Genomic DNA, 24,108 nt, shown 5'->3' with positions numbered 1-24,108 from the left:
CTATTAAGTATTAATTAAATATTAGTAAACAAAAGTACATTAAACAATATTCTAAGCAAATATAGAAGTTATTTTATACTATGAGGTTAAAGTTCATTTTGTTTGCATATAAAACAATTAAAAACATCTCGAAAGATGCATGGTTTGTAGAAATCTGTTGAAATAAAGTTTTTTATAGTTATGGTTGATATAAAATTAAACCATACTTTACAATGTAATTTGAATTATTTTACTTTGTCTTTAAAATTATTTGTTATATATTACATAATTATGTTCGGTCCCTACCCAGACCCTCCAGTATGTTAAGCTGACAAACGTTTTCGTGTCTAGAAACTGAGCTGTGAATAGATTTAACAGAACTTATCAAGGATCTGCCATTATAACCAGATTTCAATTTTTTTAAACACAAAAACAGCATTAAAATTTTAGGCAAAAGACAACCACTGCCTGCAATGGCAAGTTCCCTGACAAAGGACAAACATATGATCATGTGACGGGGTTGAATTACACTTTGACATCGCAAACATTCCCATTTTAATCTCGATTCGTGGAATACAAATAGGTATACATAAAAGGACGACCAGTAAAAAGCATATACCGGTATAACAACTTCAACTTCAACTTCATTACTCGTGACAATCCATACTGGACATCTGATAACGATACATGTGTGTGCTTGTGAGTAGTATGATTTGCGCAAGGTAACCAAAGCACAAGTATAGGCACAACAAATATGAACTAAGACTGCTTGAAAAGCAAGCGCAAACAAAACCCTTAAGATGTACATTGTTATCAATTCCTTTCCACATTTACATGTATGATCATTCAAAACATTTTCATGTCTAGAAACTGAGCTGTGAATAGATTTAACGGATCTTATCAAGGATCTGCCATTATAATCAAATTCCGTTTTCTTTAACCACATAAAAACAGCATTAAAATTTGAGACAAAAGACAACCACTGCCGGCAATGGCAAGATCCCTGGCTAAGGAAAAATACATGAGCATTTCTTTAATTACAATTTGACTTCGTTAACGTCCACACTTTAATCTCGATTCGTGGAATGAAAAAAGGACGATCAATAAAAGTAGTTTGTAAAAAACACGTCAAGTTAACTCTAACAACTTCAACTAAATTACTCGTAAAAATCCATACATAACATCTAATAACTAGGACTTGTACATGTGAGTAGTGGGACGTGCGCAAGATTACCAATGCACAAGTAGAGACACAACAAAAATGAGCTAGGACTGCAAGCAAGCGCAAATAGAAACTAAAAGATGTGCATTATCATAAATTCCTTTCATTTAAATGTATGATCATTCAAAACGAAGAAAAGTAAAGTTAAATTATAAAACTGGGAATGGAAGCAGGGAATGTGTCAAAGAGTCAACAACCCATCCAAAAAAGAGAAAACAGCCCAGCTTCAGCGGGCCCCTTACACAAATGTTTGTGTTTGTTAAGAATTGAATGCACTGTTAATTTTTTTTTTTTTTTCGAGTTTCCCAGCATTAAATAAGATATGACACTTATATATAGAATGAACAAACCACAGATTTGTTGTTGATCAGTATGTTCATTACTATACATATTATATAACAATCTAAAAAAGTGAGTGCATATCATGTCATTGTTACATGTAGTATTAAATGTATCATCATATTATTGCATAACCTGTTCACATCGGGGGATTGTTATCATTTAAGAACATTAATTTATCATGTCCGGGATCTTGAAATTTTGTTGTGAAATGTTATCATGATTTTTTAAGAGACACCAAATATGCATTTTTTGGGAAGTGGAAGTGGATGTCTGACTTATTATAAACCAAATCTCACCTAGATGCATATGCAGGAAATAAATACTTTTTTTAATTTTCATTACAGGCGTTTCATGGGCAAACTATTTGATGCAGTTGAATAGTTTTCAGCATCATGTCCTCATCAGTGTTCTAATTCCATCAATGATTACAATTTCGTAGTATAGATATGTGCATAAAAACATTGATATCTTGGATACTTCAAAGTGAAGCGATGAATTTCCCCTATGAGGGAACACCGCTGATACGAGTTGCTCAAAATTATGAGGGAACATCAGTGTCATGGATTTTCAGATGGACTCCTAGAGAGTTGCTTGTTGTTTAACATACAGTAACAATTGTGGCACTCGGGACAGTATAAACTTTCTACGTCATCGATGAGACGGCTAAAAAGCATGGTCAGAAACACATTGTACGACATGCCGAAAACTCCTGTTACCCTGGAAACATCACAAACACGTCTCGCATTAACAATACAAGTAGCATTATTCAAAAGGAGTAAATGCTGATATAATCATGTATTTAGGAATTTGTTCAACATTTGCTTCTGTAATTCCAATATTCTTGCTCGGTTTTTTCTCTGATTTCTTTGGGCGGAGGGTGATGTACATCACATCTATTTGTCAAACGCTGGTTAATACAGTATGTATTGTCGGCATTGTTCGACTGTTCCTAAAATTTACTGAAGATGTTATGGTACTCTTAATTGGCTCAATATCCGGTATTGCATCTATGTTGATATTGGGTTTTTCTGTGACCAGTTGAAGGTCTATTTACGTAAGTAAATAGGCTTAAGAATTAATTTTGAGTAGTACATCATAATTGTATCAATAATTGATAGCGTTTGATTGTGTTAGTTTTTATAAACTTCTCCTTTTTAAACATGTTGATGAGCGCTCAATCCTCCCCGAACATGGGACATTGGTGTAATAGCACACACTATTTTTCTGGAGGCAATGAGACTACATGTATATCAATGGAAAATCCATAGTAAATAGAACTTTGATTAACATAATAATTAAGTAATTAATTGTTCATTCATATGACAAAATTTTGTTTTGAAATCAACGTGAAGCTGTCATTGCAACACTTTCACCCACCATGTTTTCTTAAAATGTCCTCTATCAAGTCAGGAATGTGGCAGTTGTTATCAAATAGTCCGTTTCTATGTATGTTGGCGGGGGGGGGGGGGGTTGTTGCACTTCAGTGTGTCTGCTGTTCCGTTGTTTTCTACTTATAGTTGATGTGTTTCCCTCAATTTTATCTTGTACCCAAGATTTGTTTTTTCTCGATCGATTTTTGACTTTTGAACAGCGGTCTACTACTGTTGTCTTTATTAAGCACCTCAACCAAATAAAAAAAATCAGAAGTTGTAGCAGATATCATAAAAACCTTTTTGCATAGTGAATACTATTTTATATTGGCTTAATATCCCCTGGTTAGTGATGCCACAATTCTTCTTTAATTTTGTGTGGTTTTCTAGCAACAATGGAAATTCAGTTTAAGAATTTTGAATTTTAATCTAAGCCAAAACTTATTCAAACAATGAAGACATTAGAAAAGTTTACCTTTTGTTTGGCCGACTTAATATAAAATCTTTTCATACAACGACAAAAGAAGAAGAAATGTTTCCTTGTATTTCTTTTATAGATTCTATTTTCTTGTATTATTTTTTTCTATGTGTTATTTTGTTTTTATTTTATAGATGTTATTTTAGGTTTTGTTTCTATATCCGTCTTTCCTGTCATGCGCGCCATGATGTCAAGGGTAGTTGATCCTCAAGAGCAAGGTATGATACAAACACTTATTTGATACATGCACTCTATATTGCGGGGCATCAAATTTGTCAATGATACAGCAACCAAAAACAAAATATATATCCAGTTATTTACAAGTCCATCAACCACTTTAGCCACCATTATAATATACTGACCCGGCAATACACACGTGTATGTGTGCTTTTCAGTTTTTAGCAGTTATAGAATTTGTTTCCATAACCAACACGGAAATCATCAATTTTTCTGGATCTAGATGTTCCAATTTCGCAGCCTTCTATGTCCAAAGGGTTGTAAAGGATTATTAAGCGTGGTTCATGATAAAATGCTTTTTTTGTATTGTGTACTACTCATACTCATTGCGTTCATCGTGAAATCACCGAGTACTATTTCACATTCGCTTATTCTGTACAAGCGGGACGAAAGCTACCAAAGGGACAGTCAAACTCATAAATCTATAACAAACTGATAACATCATGGCTAAACATGAAAAAGACAGTAACTGACATAAAAAAAAATAGTTTAAGAAAAGTTTACCGATACCAATGGCTTGTAGGATGGTATCATTCTCAATTACATCTAGTAACTATAATAGCGTATTTACAACTATTTACTCTTTTAAAATTTTCGGAATTACAATTATTTATGTCCAGTATCACCAACCATGAACAGATGAAAAGTGTAAATAATATATACCGGTACATCCAAATGAATTTGATGTCTTGTAATTTACTAGTACATTTTATAATGAAGTCCTATCACCGTTTATGTGTTTGTATTTTTAGGATTTTTGTTTGCCAGTATTGCTGGTTTGGATGAGTTACAAACAGCATTAACCGGAATTGTTTATGGTAAAATGTAAACGGCGTCTGTTAATTGGTTTCCTGGTTTCGTATTTCTCATAATGGCTGCAGTGTTTTCCGTAGCGCTTGCTGGTTCTATGTAAGTAGTGACTTTTATATCTATCAATTTCAAGATAAGAAATCGGATGTCTTCCTTCATTATTGATTGTAAATCGGTAGAAAACATTCGATTTAGATTTTTGAAATATTTATCAATTTGTACGATGTTTTACCTAAATGAGAAATTCAGTGTTTATTTGTACAAATACGAGTTTGAGCTGTCCTTTAGTTAACATATTCGGAATTGTTCTTTGATTATCCATGATTATTGTTGTAATTGGTGAGAGTTAAATTTCCAGCGTATCTTTTTTTTTTAAATTGACATATATATAATCATTAAAAAATTCTTTTCTATCTATTGCAGAATACTTTATAAATGGCTGAAAGGAGATAGGCCCGACAGAATTTGAAATAATTCAAAATGGTGGAATTGTGTTGTAAAAATGGCAATTTATTATCCGAAACGTTTTGGGTTTTTTTATCCTATGCTTTTGTAACATTTTCTATCATTGTTTATTTGTTTAACATGATTCCTTCTTTACTGTGTGGTTTCATTTTCATATTTTTTGCAACATTTTGTCCTTGTTTATTGGTTTTAACATGAATCTTTCAATTGAAATTAGCTACTTCATGGATATCCCGAGTAGGTTGATTTTATTATGTGTTGTTCCTAGAGCCATTATCTACAAAAGGGTGTCTCAGATTTTGAATATAATGAATAGATCAATTTTTTTATTTAATCAAATATTATCTACTTTTATGTGGTAATGATGTTTATACTAATTAGAGATTAATGAGGGAATTGAATATGACAACGATAATTTGAGACACCCTTGTGTAGCTCCTGCTGTGTTGTTTAAGATTTCGTTAAAATTTCCGGTATAGTTATAGAGATGAAAGAGCTAAGTCAAGTGAACTGACCAAAATTTTGCCATTAATGGCATAATAATTGATTACATAATGATTGCATAAAAAAAATATTGCATTCATTTAAAAGGTTAATCTTTTATCAATATATATATATACGTCTTTTATTAATTTATATGCAGTATTAAGAAAGTAACAGCATTTTAAAGATTGGAGATTGAAGGTCAAAAAATCTTTTTATTGTGCTACCTTAAGTGTGTTTTTCACATGCTTTAATAATATTTTGTCATAATATTTTTTATTAGTGTTTTTCATATGCTCTAATGATATTGTGTCATATTTTTTCTTTTATGTATGTTTTTCATATGCTTTTGCAACATTTTGTCATTGTTTATTGTTTAAAAATGCATATTTCTTTGAGGTGTTTTTTTTTTTGTATGCTTTTGCAAAATTAACATATTTATTTCCAAATGAAACATTTATATTTAGTGTGTCTTTCATATGCTATTGCAACATTTCAGCAATCAAATGATAAAACACATCAAACGAATGTAACAGAAGAACATAATTGTTCTTCCAAAATTATTATTATGCCAACTGAAGATCTAAGTGGCTTCACGCCTAGGGACAGTAACCTGCTTTACGATCCCCTAGCATCAAATAAGCCGCGTCAACATATATAGTGGTTCATTATGGAAGTACATCCATACGCTATTAATTGTTTCAAGTTTAATAGGTCTTTTGTGCATTATACTGATACTTGCAAATGCACATAAATGTGGTAAATGTTAGGAGAAAATCTTACTAAATTCGAATTTCTAAAAGTTTAACTGTTTTATAAGCAAGGAGGGAAATAATAAATATTTTCCTCATTAGTGTATCTCAATTGCATGAATCTAGGTCCCCGTGGTAGTACATCTAAACCATACACCACTTGGTGACTATGTTGCACGCATCTATCCCATCGAACTAGAGATAAAGGATACTACAGATACAGTTCAGTCGGTCTCATATCTTGACTTACATCTAGAAATTGACAATGAGGGTCGGTTGAAAACAAAACTTTACGACAAAAGAGATGATTTCAGCTTTCCAATTGTGAACTTTCCATTTCTAAGTAGCAACATTCAAGCAGCACATGCTTACAGGGTATTTATCTCCCAATTGATAAGATATTCCCGTGCTTACATTTCCTATCATGATTTTCTTGATAGAGGGTTGCTGCTCACAAGGAAGCTATTAAACCAGAGTTCCAAATGGTGAAGTTGAAATCATCCCTTCGTTAATTTTACGGACGCCATCACGAGTTGGTACCGTTGGCCGTTATGGAATATCCGTTTCACAAATGATATCGGATATGTTCTTTACGTCGTAACTACAATCCCCGTCCCTTTTATGAATGTGACCTACCTAATTAGACTATTTGCCGGATTTGTTTTCACATAAGCAACACGACGGGCCACATGTGAAGCAGGATCTGCTTACCCTTCCGGAGCACCTGAGATCACCCCTAGTTTTTGGTGGGGTCGTGTTGCTTATTCTTTAGTTTTCTATGTTGTGTCATGTGTACTATTGTTTGTTTGTTTGTCTTTTTAATTTTTAGCAATGGCGTTGTCAGTTTGTTTTCGATTTATGAGTTTAACTGTCCCTCTGGCGTCTTTCGTCCCTATTTTTTGCTTATAACGACACATGTTTCTGGAAACCTTTCTCTAGTACTTCGGTACAGACATGATTTATAATAATCCTTTCTAAAATTGTCCGTTTATAGATTTTATTATGTTATTTTTTGTCATATAGCTTCTTAATTGTTTCGGTTCTTATAAATCCTTGGCTCTCAACTATTTGGCTTTGAGCATTACCGGTGATGGTAAACACAGAAAAGCCATTCGGACACATGAAAGTTATATAACGGGTTGTTTTCGGAGGTATTATTTATCTAAAACTCAGGCCAATGTACATCTCCTTGAAAAAAAAATCAAACAAAATATGAAATGTAGAATGCAAGGAGGGGAAATAATAGATATTTTCCTCAAAAGTGTATCTCAATTGCAGGAATCTAGGTCCTCGTGGTAGTACATCTAAACCATACACCACTTGGTGACTATGTTGCACGCATCTATCCCATCGAACTAGTTATTTTGTTAACCAACTTGTCAAATATTTGATTGGGAATATTTGTCTATATTGTTATACTACATCAAATCGATGCATAGTACAGAATTATCCAATTGTACATGTAATATATCTCGCTAATTATGACAATTGGTTAAATTAACAAAAGAAATCAACATATCTTATCCTGTAATTACATTTCACTGTGCCATGTATTACAACGTTTATGTCTTGTTGTTTTATTATTAAGGATACAAACTAAAGAAAATTAAATGTTAATTAGTTATAAAGATCATAGAGTCAAGGTGTATACACGCTTTTCTGGATTTAATTTATTTATATGAATAAAACAGGCATGAAATACAGTCAGAAAGACGGGTACCAAATAACCCCCACAACCCCTACAACCCCCACAGCACCTTCACCAAGTTATCATCCACATGTCATATCTTCTACATATCCCCCCTAAAAAAACACAGGAGTCTGCGAGTACACATCAACTACCCCTCAAAAAGAACAAAAAGCGAAAATTGATTACCATCGATGATGGAATTTTGTGTAAATTAATTTACCCAAGGCCTTTGAAATTTTGGTATTTATGTATTAAAACAACACCAAGCTTTAGTTTAAAAACGAGTAATATCTATTAGTAGTATTCTTCCATACTGTAAAAAGTAGTAAACCACTATAAAAAGTAACATAACAACATAAAAAATCTTTTTCTCAAGATATATCATCTTGTTTTCGGGATATCACGTTTTTCTCGTATTTCTCGGGAAATCGTGGGAATTGATATTTGCAAAACTAATGCCCAACTTCATAGATGAACAGTTGTTTAGCGAAAACTTTCACGAGTACATCAATATTTATATTCGTTTGTGTTTAACTAAGTACGGACACTGATCAAGCCAGTGTTCGGAAAGGAGTTGGTTCCAGCTCCAGATACGTTAACAAAGTTAATCGGGGAAAAGGGTGTAGTCCAACAGTTGAACCATCTTTGGATTTGCTAATGAAATAAATATTATGTTGTTAAAAATATACATATAAGTCTGGTGAAATGGATTTAAAAATATATGCTAACTAATCAGTCTGATCTTTTCGCGAAAGTATCGGCTTACAAATTAGCTAAAATACCAATCGCCACTTGTCTCGTTATCTCAAATCAAAGACACAACAATAGGAGTTATAAATCATTTATTTATTTTTGTTTTTTTAATTTTAAGGTTCTTGTTTGCCGTTAAATCTTTAACTATCCGTGCGTTTACGGAACGAAATACACAAAATAGGTTTACTTTCACTTTCTGTTTCTTGGTATCACGTGATTGTCGGCGGCATTCGTCCAAAATGGCTGATCACTCCTGAAGTTGTTGAAACTTGTTTAAAATTCAAAATATCAACATTTTCCAGCTATGGCATCTAAAACTGCACCCAAAAGTCAGTTGCGCCTTGAATGGGTGTATGGATACAGAGGACACCAGTGCAGAAATAATTTATTTTACAATGTTGGCAAAGATATTGTGTATTTTGTTGCGGGTGTTGGCATAGTCTACAACCAAACAGAACACAGGCAAAAGTTTTACTTAGGTCATGATGATGATATTTTATGGTAAGCATGACAGCAAATGCAGTATTTCCATATGATATAACCATTCAACATTGCTTAATAATTAAAATAAATGTGTGAAAAATTATAATTACCAAACAAGTTTGGACTTGTCTTATGAAGACTTCATATGTTATTTTTAAAATTAATGTATTATTAAAAACGTTTTAATTATTTCAGACCGTACTCTAAGCAATCATAAATCTATTTATTGTCCATTAATCTGTGAGAGTTAAAAGATCCAGATAGATTCTGGCCATTGCAGTTGCATTATGACAGCAGAAAACTACCAAGTTTAATTTAAAGTTGGTGCATTGTAAACAAATTCAAGCAGTTGATAGCAGACTTTTCAGTTATAAATAGGCCATTTCGGTCCGTGTAACACTTATCAATTCAAAGTTTTAAAATGTTTTAAAATTTTAGATTTTTGGAATTTTGATCAAAGTTTCAAAATATAAAAATTCCAAATTGTGTAAAAGTTTTGAAATTTTGAAATTTTAACCAAATAATTAAAATATTAAAATTCTAAATATTGTTTATAAATTGGATAGTTTAGAAATTTGATCAAACTTTTAAAATACTAAACCTTAAGTGCAATTTTGATTATTTAAGTTTGATTTTTTAGATTTTTGATTAAAATATCAAAAAGAGAAAAGGGGCGAAAAGAGGGATACCTGTAAACACTGCTCTGATTCTTAGTTTGGAATAAATAGCTCGAAATATATCATATCACTTTTTATAACAAAATAAACAATTAAAAGAAGAAGTCGTTTCTTTTATAAAACATATTAGTCTGAGACATCACCTGGGATAACAGTATCCTGAAACTTTAAGGTTGTGCATCTATTATAAAAATATCCTATTTAAACCGGCTTCAAATAAATTGATTTAAATATTTGATAGAAAGATAGCGTTTGAGATAAAAAAAAAAAAAAAATAAAAATAACAGCTATTTGTGTTCCCAGTGCCAAAACATGTAGAGGTAACAGTGAAACCAACTCGCAGTAGACAAAATAGTAATATTCGCCTTTTTGACGTTCCTGATGAAGGTAGATCTAGAAAAGCGCTACAGTCGCATGCAACTTTAATTTTTTGTTTTGTTTTTTATTGATTGCATGATGATAAATATATTACCTTTTATGATTGATTTCAGTTCCAAGTAAATTAATAATACGGAAGGAATACTTAATTTATGGTGTCACAATGAACGTTGTGCTAGGCGTGCTTCAGCAGGCCCCTAGTTAAAAACAGTGTACAGGGTTGCGTTCAATATCGTAGCAGCTACGTAGTGCTACGTATATTTAGGACTATTGAACGTGTACAGCTAGCCGAGTTTTCTACATAGATATTGATAGCAGCTACGTAGCCGTTGCTACGGTATTGAACACGACCCTGGTTCAGTGATGGTTCAGTGATAATATACATCATACTATTAACTTAACTACGAAATATAACAATGAACTAAAATTAAAATCATACAAAACTTATAAGACCAGAGGCTCCTGAATTGAGACACGCGCACAATCGCGGCGGGGTAAACATGTTTCGTGAGATCACAACCCTTCCCCTATACATCTAGCCAATGTACAAAAAACAAACCCACAGCAATACACACTGTTAAACGCACTTTAAAAGAAATCCAAGTCCCATGTCAAAAAAGGAAACAAAAGAAACTAATCAAAATGACAATGATAATAAATTAAGAAAGGACTACTATATATAAAGCTAGCAGTAATGGACAAATGCCAGCTCCAGACATCAATTGAGCTAATTTAAAGATAATAACTTCATCATATGAATAACAGGCTCCCTGTTGGATTTATTGCTTATTTGTTCTTGAACACTCATGAAATATTTGTCACTGGCAACAAAAAATAGATAATTTAAAACAGGTTGTTCCTGAACATTTAATAAATTTAAGTTATTCATAAACAAAATATTAAATAAATTTATTTGATACATATGTACAAAAGAGAACTTATAAATAATTTATCAAAAAACAGCTTGTGTTTATCTTTTAAAACAAAAAAAGTTGTGCATTTCTGTGGGGAGGAAAAATACGTCCACAAATCAGAATTTCGAGCAAAGATCTGAAATTTTCGACCTCGTTTTACTCAAAAAGTAGCACATGGAGGTATATTTTTTTATTAAATTTTTGATTTAAGCAGGTAAAAATAGCCTATATATCTTAAAGGGAAGAAATTCTCACCATCAGAAATAAACTGTTCATGGATATGCCCTTAAAAATGCACAAGTAACAAATACGGAACAATGATATCCCTTCATACAAAAAAAATCCATTTCCTTTTATTTTCTATTTGAAAACAGGGGTTGGTCCATTAGGACCCCTAATGAATATATTATGGTAAATGCGTATACTTTGTACAAGCATCAGTCCAAACTTTGTCTAAGGGTGCAACCATTTGACTTTATTTGACTTTATTGGCCTTTTTAACTTAATTTGATTCGAGCGTCACTGATAAGTATTTTGTAGACGAAACGCGCGTCTGGCACAACTTCATAGTTTACATTCTAGTATCTATCTATGGTGACTTTATGTAGATACCTTATAGCAGTATCCTGGCTCCAAGCTACTAATATTGGTCTTACTCTGAATTTCAGCGTAAAAAAAAATCAAAAACCTCCCACATTCCAGACAAGCACAACGTTCATTGCGACACCATGAATTCAGTATTCCTGCTGTACCGATACTTATATTTAAAATCGTTGATACAAGGCAATATATGATCGTCATGCATTCGATAAAGAATGAATACAAAACGTTAAAATTTACGACTGAAACGCTTTTCTGGATCTACCTTCTTCAGGAAAGCCCAAAGCTGAATATTTAAGGCCAACAATTTATAAAGAACAGAAATAGTTGATAAAAATGTTAAAGACGATCGTTCAAAATGTACATGGAATGATATATTCATCTGCCGACGTGATTGCAGAAAGTCACTGAAGAAGTCGTAAAGCATAACAGAAAAATTTGAAATCGAATGAGATAATACAACGTGTTTTGAGCCATTTTATTGCTTAAAGTTCAGTAGAATATGTATATACATCTTCTTTTTTATTTACTCAACCTTACCATACTATTTGACCTACTGCAAGTTGGTCAGTTTTTACTGTTACTCCTAAAATATGGGTGCTGGGAAAACCAGCAAGTAAAATGGTCAGTATCAGAGCTGTGCGTTTAAAATGAATTCTCTTCTTTTGAGAAATATTTATTTTTGTCATCCAATTTTTCACCTGTTACAACTGCCTGTCTGTGGTTTTATGTTTTACATTAACTTAAGTATCAGTATGACTTTTTTGTCTTCATGTCATTTTGTTTCGTTTCGTTCCGCTTTTATTTCGTTTTGCAGTTTACAAGTACCCCTCTTTTCGCCCCTTTTCTCTTTTTGATATTTTAATCAAAAATTTTAAAAATCAAACTTTAAAAAAGTGAAATAATCAAAATTTCACGTTAGGTTTAGTATTTTAAAAGTTTGATCAAATTTATAAACGATATTTAGAATTTTAATATTTTAATTATTTGGTTAAAATTTCAAAATTTCAAAACTTTTACACAATTTGGAATTTTGATATTTTGAAACTTTGATCAAACTTCCAAAAATCTAAAATATTAAAACTTTTTAAAACTTTGAATTGATAAGTGTTACACGGACCCATTTCACTTAGGTCCTAAACTTTTCAAGACAATTTATTCAACTTTTCCATTCTTTGACAATATTTGACAGACTTGACTTGTACATTACGACAGAAACATGCACATGTAAAATTGTCAATGATTTTGCATCAAAACAAATTGTTAATGCAGAGAAAAGATGAATTTCCAAGTAGTCTTTACTCTACTTCCATTAGGAAGCCATCGGTCAGTAATATAAAAAAAAAAATAGCTAATTGAATTCAAATATTGAAAAGTTATTCTCTACACATGATCAACCATCACTGGTAATTACTCATGTAATATCCTCTTTCAAGAATTAATGTGTTGTTCCGTCACTCATTGAATATTTTTCTATCTCACAATTCTTCGATTTGTTATTCTTTAATTACAATGTTCAATATCATCATAATACTGTTGTTTTTACAAACTTTGAGATTAATTGTTCAGAATCATGATAATGTTATTGTGCATATAAAAAATATGTATGGCTTACATTGTGTAAATTCTTCTTTAGTCTTTCCATGCATCCAGAAAGGAGCATTGTTGCCACAGGACAGACAGGAAAGAATCCATTCATCTGTGTATGGGACACAAATAATATGGAAACTCTATCCATGCTTAAAGATGGCCACCAGAATGGTATTGCTGCTATTGGTTTTGATAAAGATGGTGGGGTATGTAAAATTATAACATACATTATAAAAAGAAGATGTTGTTTGATTGCTAATGAGACAATTCTTCACAAGAGACCAAATGGCACAGAAATCAACATCTGAGGTCACTGTACAGCCCTCAACAATGAGCAAAGACTTTACTGCATAGTCAGGTAGGAAAGGCCCCAAAATGACATATGTAAAACATGTATGTTTTGAGTTGAAAAAATGTGTTTCAAATTTTTTCAATAAAATTGAGAAAGGAAATGGGGAATGCGTCAAAGCGACAACAACCCGATCATAGAGCAGACAATGTATATTCGTTCACAAGAATTTTTTGTTATGAAATATTTTTGTTTGTAATCAGGTTTATTTTAATCCTTTCAATATATTATGTAATCAAGTTCTGTAAAAATTGTATAAAAAGAAAACACTTAAAATGTAAATTGACACGATTAAATGTAGGTCATATCTACTTGACTTTTGTATAGGTCTTTAAATTGCTTGTTCCTAATTATGAAATTTTTAATTTATCTTTTTAGATATTATATAAATGTGTATACACCACCTTGTATTTTCGTTTTCAAATGTATATCATTTGATCTTATATCTCATATACATTTTGCTGCTCATCAATTATTTAGCAAATTAAACAATTAACGAATTAATTAGAAGAAAGTTCCCTTTATTCAGCAGTCAAATGTGTATATTTCTTAAGTGGCTTGGACTTGCTTTGATGATATCGTAATGGTGACTTCTTGAACTGTTCTAAATATGACTGAATTTTACACATCTAAAGATCATTTCTAGATAAAAGAGTTAGATTAATTTTATTTAAAATAATGATACTGAAAAAATATGATAGCACTGTTAGAAGTTTTATATACATGATATAGGCCAGATATAAGTTAAAAAAAAAAAGAAGAAAAAATAATACTGAAATAAATCATTATATAATACATGTATTTTCGTATCCCAGGTAAAGGAAAGTCTGAATGCACATAAACTAAAACTAAAACAAAATGTTTTGATAATCTTTATTTAAAGAAACAAAATAAAATAACACATATGACACTAGAGTAGACATATATTTTTTATTAAAATAAATCAACATTCAGGGATTTCCTTTACCTGATCTGTTCCATCCATGTTATTTGACTCTGTCATTTGGCTTTTCGGATATAAGCATACTCCGCTTTATTGCATAATTTTATCTGACAAATAGGCTATGCAAATAACCGGAATCTACTGTAGAATGGTACAAGGATTACCAGATATTACACTGAAATAGATGAAACCTTTTTACTGATACACAAATGTATTTGTTATTTTGTATGTTATATTCTGCCAGCTGTTTTAGTTGTATCATCATCATTGGTGTGGCCTTGCCCCTCAATCAATATTTGTAATTATTAATATCATTTGTTTCTCAGTATCATATGTCAATATTGTTTCTCTAAACAAATATATTTCTAATTTTAGAGAGTTGTTTCTGTAGGCCTAGACACACATTCCACAATAAATGTGTGGGACTGGAGGAAAGGAAAGATTCTAGCATCAGTTAGAGGTCACTCAGATAGAGTAAGTAGTCTTCTTGAATTTATTCACATCTTTTTATAGATTAAAGACAATTTACAGCTTCTTTTATAAAATTGTTGAATGCTGGAGACCATTTGGTAAGGCCACAATTAAAAATATTTTGGTTTGCCCAAACCCTACCCAAGGTTGAGACAGTGGGTAGGTAGGTAGGCATTTTCTTTTTTTTTTTTCAAAAAAAGAAATTGAAGTATCAGGTGTTTATTAATCTTCATGACTATTTGATTAAAAAAAAACTTCTTCAAATCAGGACAATAAAAGAATTTGAGTAGGCAGCTTTTTTCTGGGTAGGTAGGGTTTGGGCAAACAAACCTATTCTTTTTTATGGCCTAAAATAGTGTTGTTTGTTTGCTGTCTTTTTGTGTTGAACCTATCATCATCCTTGTGATTTTTATAAAGATAAGAATAATTGAAATTATTACCACTGAGACAACTGCCCAAGAGTCCAGATGATGTGGATTTTAGCAACTATATTGCACTATACAATTCGACAAAAATCAAAACCCATATTTTAAAGCCCACTGTAGTAGATGGCCATGACATGACAAAATGTGAAACAATAAATGTTTGTTTTTTTTATATTTTTGAAGCAAAGAATTTTCTACTATTATAATAAAATAGGGCCCATTTATAGTCTAAATCTTATTTTATTGTTTGATACACAATGTTTATACACGTAACAGCATTCCATTGACTGGTGTGTTGTTGCTAGGGTAGTACAATCTAATACACACTTATGCTACATTTATATGAAAAAATAAATGGGTGTTATGGGACAAAATATTTTACATTGTATTGTATGGAAAAACACCAAGGAGTCTGAAAATTTGACACAAATTCTAAAACCTCACCTAAGTACATCCTTAAATATGAATGAGAAAAATTTTATACTTTTGACTTTTGCACATGAAGTGTTCATTACTTATTTTACTCATCTCTGAATTAAAATAATGTACTTTGATTTCTTATTAAAAAAACTGGGTTGACATTCTGAACTGGACGATGTACTCATTCTGGTTTTCTCCACACACCTTAAAACTAAATACACTGAAAAATAATAGCAACAGATTTTGATTCTTTCAATCTCATAGGAAAGAAAAAGGGTCGACATGCAAATTAGTATGGCGTTCATTATCACTGAACTAGTATATATTTGTTTAGGGGCCAGCTCAAGGACGCCTCCGGGTGCGGGAATTTCTCGCTACATTGAAGACCTGTTGGTGACCTTCTGCTGTTGTTTTTTTTTTTTTTTTTTTTCTATGGTCGGGTTGTTGTCTCTTTGGCACATTCCCCATTTCCATTCTCAATTTTAACTAATGGTTATTATTTACATTATTCTTACTTCCCTAGGTTTTTGATGTACAATTCCACTTGTTTAAAGATAATACAATAGTAAGCTGTGGTGTGAAGCACATAAAGTTCTGGTCATTGTGTGGAAATGCTCTCACACCTAAGAAAGGTGTGTTTGGTAAAGCTGGTGAAATACAGACTATGATGTGTTTAGCCTTTGGTCCTGATGACACAACATATTCCGGTACCCTCAGTGGAGATGTGTATATATGGAGAGGCAATAATCTGGATAATGTCATTGTTGGAGCTCATCAAGTAAGGAAATTGATATAGTCTTTATGAAAAACTTTGAAAATGAAAAAAGAAAAAGATTCATTGAAAAGTGTTAAAACTTTAGGGCTATCAACCATTTAGATCTTGCAGTAAGAGTTGAGTTCCTTAACAGTATTTAAGACTATTTATCAAATAAAAAAATGAAGAAGAACAACAAAAGTGCTATTTATAATTTTGTTTACCCCAGTTTATCTTAGGAACATCATCTTGTGTTTTTCATCCCTTCTCATCTTGTTTTTATTCCAAAACAACGAAGTAAGATTACTTTTGAAAACAGCACAACGATTGAGGAGTGATCGCCACCCGTTGTTTCAATCATGATGGCATTAGAATAAGATGATAAAATTGGAGACCCAATATTGGTTTATCACTTATCTAATAGTAACAGTAAATATAAGTTTTAGACATAAACTAAGATTTTTGTGAAAGTATGCAAAAATTTTCAAAGTAAAAATGAATTGAAAGAAACGATGAACAGTTAGTTCTATTTCAAATTAGATATTCAATAAATGATTGCTTTACAAGGAAGACAATTGATTGGTGACAGGGAAGATAACTGTTTTACCAGCTGTTTATTTTTTATTGACCTTTTTATCACAGGGAGCTATATATACACTAGATATAGGAGAGAGTGGATATGCTACAGGAGGAAAAGATGGGTGTGTCAAACTGTGGGATCCTGACTTCAAAAGTATCACTTCTATCAGTATTGGTAACAGTCCAGAGGGTTACAAAGGTAAAATCTTTTAACTATGGGATCATGACTTCAAATACATGTAACTTTTATTTTTTGAATATCAGTAACAGTGTGTAGGAATTTTAATGTACTGGTTATAAGAAAAAAAATAATCGGCGATTGAAAAAGAAGCAGCAGTCTATTTTTCTGAGACTAATTGTGGATAAAGAACTTATTGGTCTTTGATTACGAAACCCTCCTCCCAAAACAAATATAAGTATTGTGTTTCTTCATATCAACTCTTATGGATATCATTAACAGATGAGTTTGTTTGTTTTTTTATTGATAATTGATAAAACATTTTATATATAAGGAATGACTGTAATATTTTTTCTGTCTATGAAGAAATAACATTAAGAATTTGGTGCACACTGAATAACGGACGTAGCGGGTTATTTTACAGTGTGCACCACATTTTTTATGTTATTTCGAAAAGACAGAAAAAATATAACAGTCATTTCTTATAATTTAATTCTAAATTCCATTTTAAACCGTAGAAAACCATAAAAAACCGTTGATGACGTCACGGTCACATGACTAAATTATGTCTATGGGCACATAACAAAATAACGTAAGCCAATCAGAAGACGCGTTACATCCAAAATTAAATTATTTGAGGATATTTGTTTGCATGGTTTTGCATGTCAGGATTAAAGAAACATGTACTTTTATGTAAACTTTAACTTGTGGTTTGCCAATACTCTTGAAACCCATTGATTTAGTAAGTTAATGAGTAATACTGAATCCACAGTTGTTTATTCTTGAGTTCTGCTATTTATAGTAATTTATCTTTTGAAGATTTAAAAGTTTTACCTCAAAGTATATATTAAATTAATCTTTGCAATTAAATGTCAACAAAACAATCATTTACACTATCAATTTTTCATTGTCAGGTTTGTGTGTAAGAAGTGTATGCTGGAGAGGTGACAAAGTTTTAGTAGGAACACAAGATAGTGAGATATTTGAAATTGGTGTCAGAGATCGAGATAAACCTATCTGTCTGGTGCAAGGACATGCTGAGGGAGAGTTATGGGCCTTGGCAGTACATCCAAAGAAACCAATATTTGCAACAGGAAGTGATGATCAGACAGTCAGGTAAGAAACAACATAAATTCATGAATGTAGTATGTGTGTCAGTCTTACTTGTGTTTTAGAAAATTTCGATTAATAGGAATTAAGTTTCATTTAGGTGTCAGACCACCAATTACTCCCTTCAATTTAGAACATATGTAAAATTAGCCCTACTCTGACACAGAATAGTGCTTTTGATGTCCTTGTTACTTAAACTAACCAACAAATTTGCAGTAATGAAACTTTTGGTGAAAGAGAAATATATTTAGACCATTTTGAGTCAAAATTTACTTGTCTATGTGTTTGCATTAAAAATTGAGGAGTAATGCTCTCAATAGTATACTAATTTAAGATTTAAAAAAAAACAGGGGTTATTTTTGGAGTACCTCTTTTTGAAGATAATTTTTGTTCTTAGAAAGCTTTAAAGGTATGTTGAAAATTGGCATGCAGACTATCAGGATATACCTGGTTTCTATGAAGTTAAACTTTTGGTAAAATATTTAGAAAGCTGTGAAAATTGAAAAATTTGGTTGAACCTATAGGGATATTTAATTGGTTGTCTGACACTTTAAGCATGATTGTGTGATGTGTCAATTTTGCTTCTATCTTATTTTACCAGACTCAAGTTTCAGGCAAGGTTTAACATGTGGTTTTTTTTGTATGAAACCAGTCCCTTTTATATCTTGATTATTGAAAAACAAAGTGCAGTACAAGGAAAAACTCAATATGAAAAGGCTTGAAAGGAAAGAATTACATGAATATAAACTGAATAACAATTGAATTGTGTCAATGATTATGTGGCAGGATTTCCAATATGCCTTTATGTTAACTTTTATTTACATGTATGTTATAGGTTGTGGAACTTACACAAATTTGAAATTTTGTCAAAAACAACACTTGAACAGAAGATAAGATCTTGTGCATTTGACAATGAAGGTAATCATCTAGCTGTGGGGTTCACAGACGGATCTTTCATGGTCTTGAAAACAAGGTATGTATAATTATCAAATGTCAGGTATTTTTAAAATTATGTAGTTGTGTTAGGGAACAGATAAAAGTCCTTGTTAATAAATGAGTAAGGAATTAACTGTTTACCCCTAAATTACTAATGTGAGACTTATGAGAAAATAGCACTTATTAAAGATTTCATCTTGAATATTTCACCAATTATTTCCCTTTGGTAAAACATGTTGATAATGGAATTTTGTACTTTCCATTTTTAATGGCGGTATTTTGGAGAATTTTCAGTTTTTGATGATGCTGTGTTGTTTTATACATTTATTATTTTCTATTCTTACTATTCCCATTTATATATTTGCTAGCAGAGTTTGGTGCAACACATAAAACTATTGTCTATTTTTTTACAGGGATCTATCAGAGGTATTTCAAACAAAGGACAGAAAAGAAGTCTTACATGAAATGAAATATTCACCTTGTGGTAAATTTTTAGCTGTGGCATCAAATGACAATTTTGTGGATATTTATGCTGCAGATCAGAGATACAAGCATGTTGGTACATGCAGTGGCAGTTCAAGTTTTATAACACATATTGATTGGTCAGAGGATAGTAAATATTTACAAACAAATAGTGGTGCTGCAGAACGACTCATTCATAAGATGCCTAGTAAGTAAAATTTGTATTGATTGGTTTAAAAAAATCAGCAGATAATGTTGTGCAAATTGATAAATGTAGAAATCTGGAAATGAAAAAAAATAAGGAAAACTAGCAAAAACCATCAACAGAAAACTGGATTAAAATTTAGAAAATGTTTAAATTAGCTTACATCTCAGAAAGGAATTCAAATATAAAGTAAAAGTTTCCCTTGAGACTCAGACCATTAAATGCTTTTTTTATTTGCATTTGTATTAAGATGTTGTCTTATTGTCATTTTCCAAATATGTTTTTTTTCTTCATTTAAGTTTATAGTTGTGAGAGGCAATTCATATAAATACAATCATATAATGGCAAAAACAAAATCAGACCAAACTTTCCAAAATACTGAAATACTTGGGTACTAATATCAATATTTACATATATTTTTTATTTTATAGGTGGAAAACAGGTAACAAATAAAGAAGAGAAAGCCAACATTCGGTGGTGCACCTTTACAGGAGTTTTAGGTGCAGAAGTTAATGGTATATGGGAAAAGTATACAGACACAAACGATATCAATGCTTCAGATGCTAATTATAGTTCAGAAGTTATTGTAACTGGTGATGACTTTGGTCTGGTCAAATTGTTTAAGTTTCCTTCACTCAAAAAAGGTAATTGTATAATTGTAAGGCCACAGAAAATAAATTTTTAGATTCTTATCCTCCTTCAAAAGATTTTTTTCTAGAATAAGAAAATTTAGGTAAGCCTTTTTTATTTTTATTTTAGAGGAAATTGGGAAGTGATTTTTTCTTTCAGGTTTATCATTCATGTTGTTTAGTCATCCTTTATCCTCTTATTTTGAATGCCCAGTAAAATATTTGCATCACTTAGTTTTGTACGAAATCTGATTCCAATGTAGCTGGAAATTATATGTGTAAAAAAGGCAGATACAGTGAAAACAATCTGGTAATAAAACGGAATAATATGCTAATCAACTCTCCTTTTTTTTTTTTTTTAACTCAGGTGCCAAATTCAGGAAGTATATAGGACACTCTGCCCATGTGACCAATGTGAGATTTTCTCATGACAGAAATCGTGTGATATCAACAGGAGGAGCAGATCATGCCGTGTTTCAGTGGAGATTTCTACCAGACGGATCAACAGACTCTAGTGATTTACCAGATCCTCAATCAGGTATGAAATTTGTGACAGGAGTTGTTTGCATAAATTTGGCATTGCAAAAAATGGGCCTTATCCACATCTGGCCACGAATTCTTCTTGTATTAGAGCTAGTGGCCATCTTGATTTTGCGGTGAGATTTTACTAAGCATTGATATCCTCACTCTTACTTTGCAAGAATGAACCACATATATGTTCTGTAAGATATGTCTCATAATTTTAAGGAATTAAAACTTTAAAGATGTTATTTTCTTTTTGAGAATTAATTACAAGCATACAGAGCGATGTAGATATGTTGTATGACTTTTGATTATCTAGCAGAAAACTGATATGAACTTAAATTGTCTAGCAAAAAGCTTCAAGAAATTCAAAAGTTGCTTTGTATTTAGTTACGATGGCAGTGTTGTCAAATATCCATTTTATGAGCCAAATTGTGTCTTTGTCACAGATTCATTCGTGTATTAGGAAGAGGCATCTTCTTAATTTGGTCAAAGCTACCTTTCACATCAGAATATATTTTTGATTGTAGGTTTCCTAGATTCTAACAGTGAAGACAGTGATACAGATATATCTGATGTTGGTGACCTTGATTCTGACCTTGAACAGGAGAAACAGGTTAGATACGATCGGGAAGTTTACAGGGAGGATGCTGCTAAATTACAGAAGTTAGAGAAGGGTGTGACAGGAGGGAAGAAAAGAAAACATGGTCCATCATCATCTCTTAAATTGGAATATGTTCATGGGTAAGAATTTTTTTACTATTATTATGTACTTTTATTTTTAGCTATAATTTCATTCAATTTTTAATTTTATTTATTTTTCTCAGAGTATAAAAACACAATTGAAATTTAAGAATCTGAAAAATCAAGGAAATGATATTGTACTGTTGGCTACTCATTGAATGCAAAAATGAATGAGTTTTATTGTCCATATTTAGACATCATGCACCAAAGTTGCAGAGGGTAAAATGATTTGACCTATCTATCATCAGTTTGTTTGCTAAAATATTGCCATATTTTTTTCCCGGGTCCACTTTTAAGTTGGATGAGGGTTCTCACAAAATTGAGAACAAGTTCAATTATCATTTTTTGACTAGGCAATTTTTAAAAATATTCCAAATTTTGTATCTGAGTTTATGTGAGATTGCAACTTAAAAGTTAGAGATAAATCTAAGTTGTTGGTTTAATGTGTTGAGTAAAGATAAATCTGGAATATTTTTTGCAATCAACATTAACTTCTTTATAGAATGAAATTCAAATCAGTGTGGCTGTGGCCATTGATTGACACATTAAATTCATCCATTGACTGGGACAATTTAGGTGAGCGTTTGTATGTAACAACCACTGCTCACTGTGTACTTTTTAAAGACACTTAAACTATGAGGTCACCAAAGGTTCTCAACACCTTAATAAAGTAATTCGAAAAATTAATCAGAAATAACACGATGTTTTGATTTATATCAATTATATAAATCAAAACATAAAGGTTATTCCTGATTAATTTTTCGAATTATTTTATAATTAAAGGCGTTAAGAAACCTTTGGTGACCCCACAGTTTAAATGTCTGTCGTAGGTACGTCGTGAACAGTGGTCGTTACAGACAAACGTTTATGTAAATTGTCCCAGTCAATGGATGAATTTAATGTGTCAATCAATGGCCACAGCCACACTGTTTTGAATTTCATTCTATTGAAATCATATTGCATTGTTTGCTAATTATCTTTTCAGATACAGAGGTTATGACTGCAGAAACAACTTATTTTACCTCCAGAATGGAGACATTGTTTACCATGTAGCAGCTACTGGCATTGTTTTTGACAGAATGAAAACACAGAAGTTTTATTTAGGACATACTGATGACATACTATGTCTATGTCTACATCCCATTAAGGATATAGTAGCCACTGGTCAGGTCAGTGTAATGGTTGCAATCTTGAGTTTGAGTACAATAGAACTTTTGGAGATTTTATTTTAATAATTTTTGATAAATGTTTTTAAAAGTTAATTTGCATTTGTTCACATTTACTTCTATATTTATTTTAAATTTTTAATCAGATTTCAACATTTACTTATTTGTTAATTTGAAATTAATGATGAAAAGGGATGTTGTTTAAGTCTATTTAAAGAGAAGTTGACTTCAGCCAATCAGAAAGTCAGGCTAAAGGTCACAGGTCAGGCATTTCTTTCTTCTATATCATATTCTAAAGTGTTATGAACATAGAGAAAAATATCAAACTTAAATTTCTCGATGATTTTTGGTGCCAGGAATAATGGAATCATTGTTTAAAAGTTCCTTGATAGTAGTAAAATCTTTTAATTTTTTTTTTTAATCTAATTTATATACATACAGGTTGGAAGAGATGGAACAATACATATCTGGGATACAGAGTCCATGAAAACATTGTCAGTACTTAAAGGTCAACATCAAAGAGGTGTATGTGCTGTAGATTTCTCAGGTATGTATTTTTTGTTCATTTTTACTCTTAATTTACAGATTCACAAATGCCCATGATATTTTGATGGTCTATCTGATAATAATTTTTTTACTGAAACAAAATAATAGATGTGGGTTAATAAATAATTTCAATTTCAATTACAGAATGGGAATAAAACTTTGAATTTTATAGCTTAGGTGTGAACTTTTGTCACCAGATCTGGTTGGTAATGAGATTTGTGGATTTAAAATTGTTTGCAAGTTATCTACTGTAGTGAAACTCCGTGTTATTGTCACCTTTTGAACATAAGAAATACTATTGAAAAGTCAGAATCACAGTATAGAAGGATTATATGTTTTCATATGTTGCATGATTTTTCAAAGGAATTTGTGACGTCACAATGCATCCTGAATAGCAAGAAAACCAATGAGACGGGGTTATATCAATGAAAAATATTTATATTAAT

General features: G+C 31.5%; 1 protein-coding gene and 1 long non-coding RNA gene across 3 annotated transcripts in view; both read left to right on the top strand.

Moving 5' to 3' along the window:
- Positions 1–1,897: 1,897 nt before the first annotated feature.
- LOC143066599 (uncharacterized) lies at positions 1,898–5,487 on the top strand. The gene is made up of 4 exons (XR_012975691.1): positions 1,898–2,597; positions 3,538–3,609; positions 4,381–4,537; positions 4,862–5,487. It is a non-coding gene; the product is annotated as an uncharacterized LOC143066599 (long non-coding RNA).
- Positions 5,488–8,793: 3,306 nt separating this feature from the next.
- LOC143069155 (echinoderm microtubule-associated protein-like 6) overlaps positions 8,794–24,108 on the top strand; it is a 45,002-nt gene continuing 29,687 nt past the window's right edge. For both annotated transcript variants that reach the window (XM_076243640.1, XM_076243641.1), the window contains exons 1-13: positions 8,794–9,082; positions 13,270–13,429; positions 14,891–14,989; positions 16,355–16,609; positions 17,228–17,363; positions 18,257–18,458; positions 19,288–19,425; positions 19,802–20,058; positions 20,487–20,699; positions 21,052–21,222; positions 21,737–21,950; positions 22,936–23,119; positions 23,558–23,663. In XM_076243640.1, coding sequence (XP_076099755.1) covers positions 8,886–9,082; positions 13,270–13,429; positions 14,891–14,989; positions 16,355–16,609; positions 17,228–17,363; positions 18,257–18,458; positions 19,288–19,425; positions 19,802–20,058; positions 20,487–20,699; positions 21,052–21,222; positions 21,737–21,950; positions 22,936–23,119; positions 23,558–23,663 — 2,332 coding nt within the window. In that variant the 5' untranslated portion in view covers positions 8,794–8,885. The remainder of the gene's footprint in view (positions 9,083–13,269; positions 13,430–14,890; positions 14,990–16,354; positions 16,610–17,227; positions 17,364–18,256; positions 18,459–19,287; positions 19,426–19,801; positions 20,059–20,486; positions 20,700–21,051; positions 21,223–21,736; positions 21,951–22,935; positions 23,120–23,557; positions 23,664–24,108) is intronic.

Source organism: Mytilus galloprovincialis, chromosome 3, assembly GCF_965363235.1.
Source record: "Mytilus galloprovincialis chromosome 3, xbMytGall1.hap1.1, whole genome shotgun sequence".
NCBI classification, from domain to species: Eukaryota; Metazoa; Mollusca; class Bivalvia; order Mytilida; family Mytilidae; genus Mytilus; species Mytilus galloprovincialis.
Note: the sequence above shows the minus strand (reverse complement) of the source record. Positions and strands in the feature narration are given on the sequence as shown.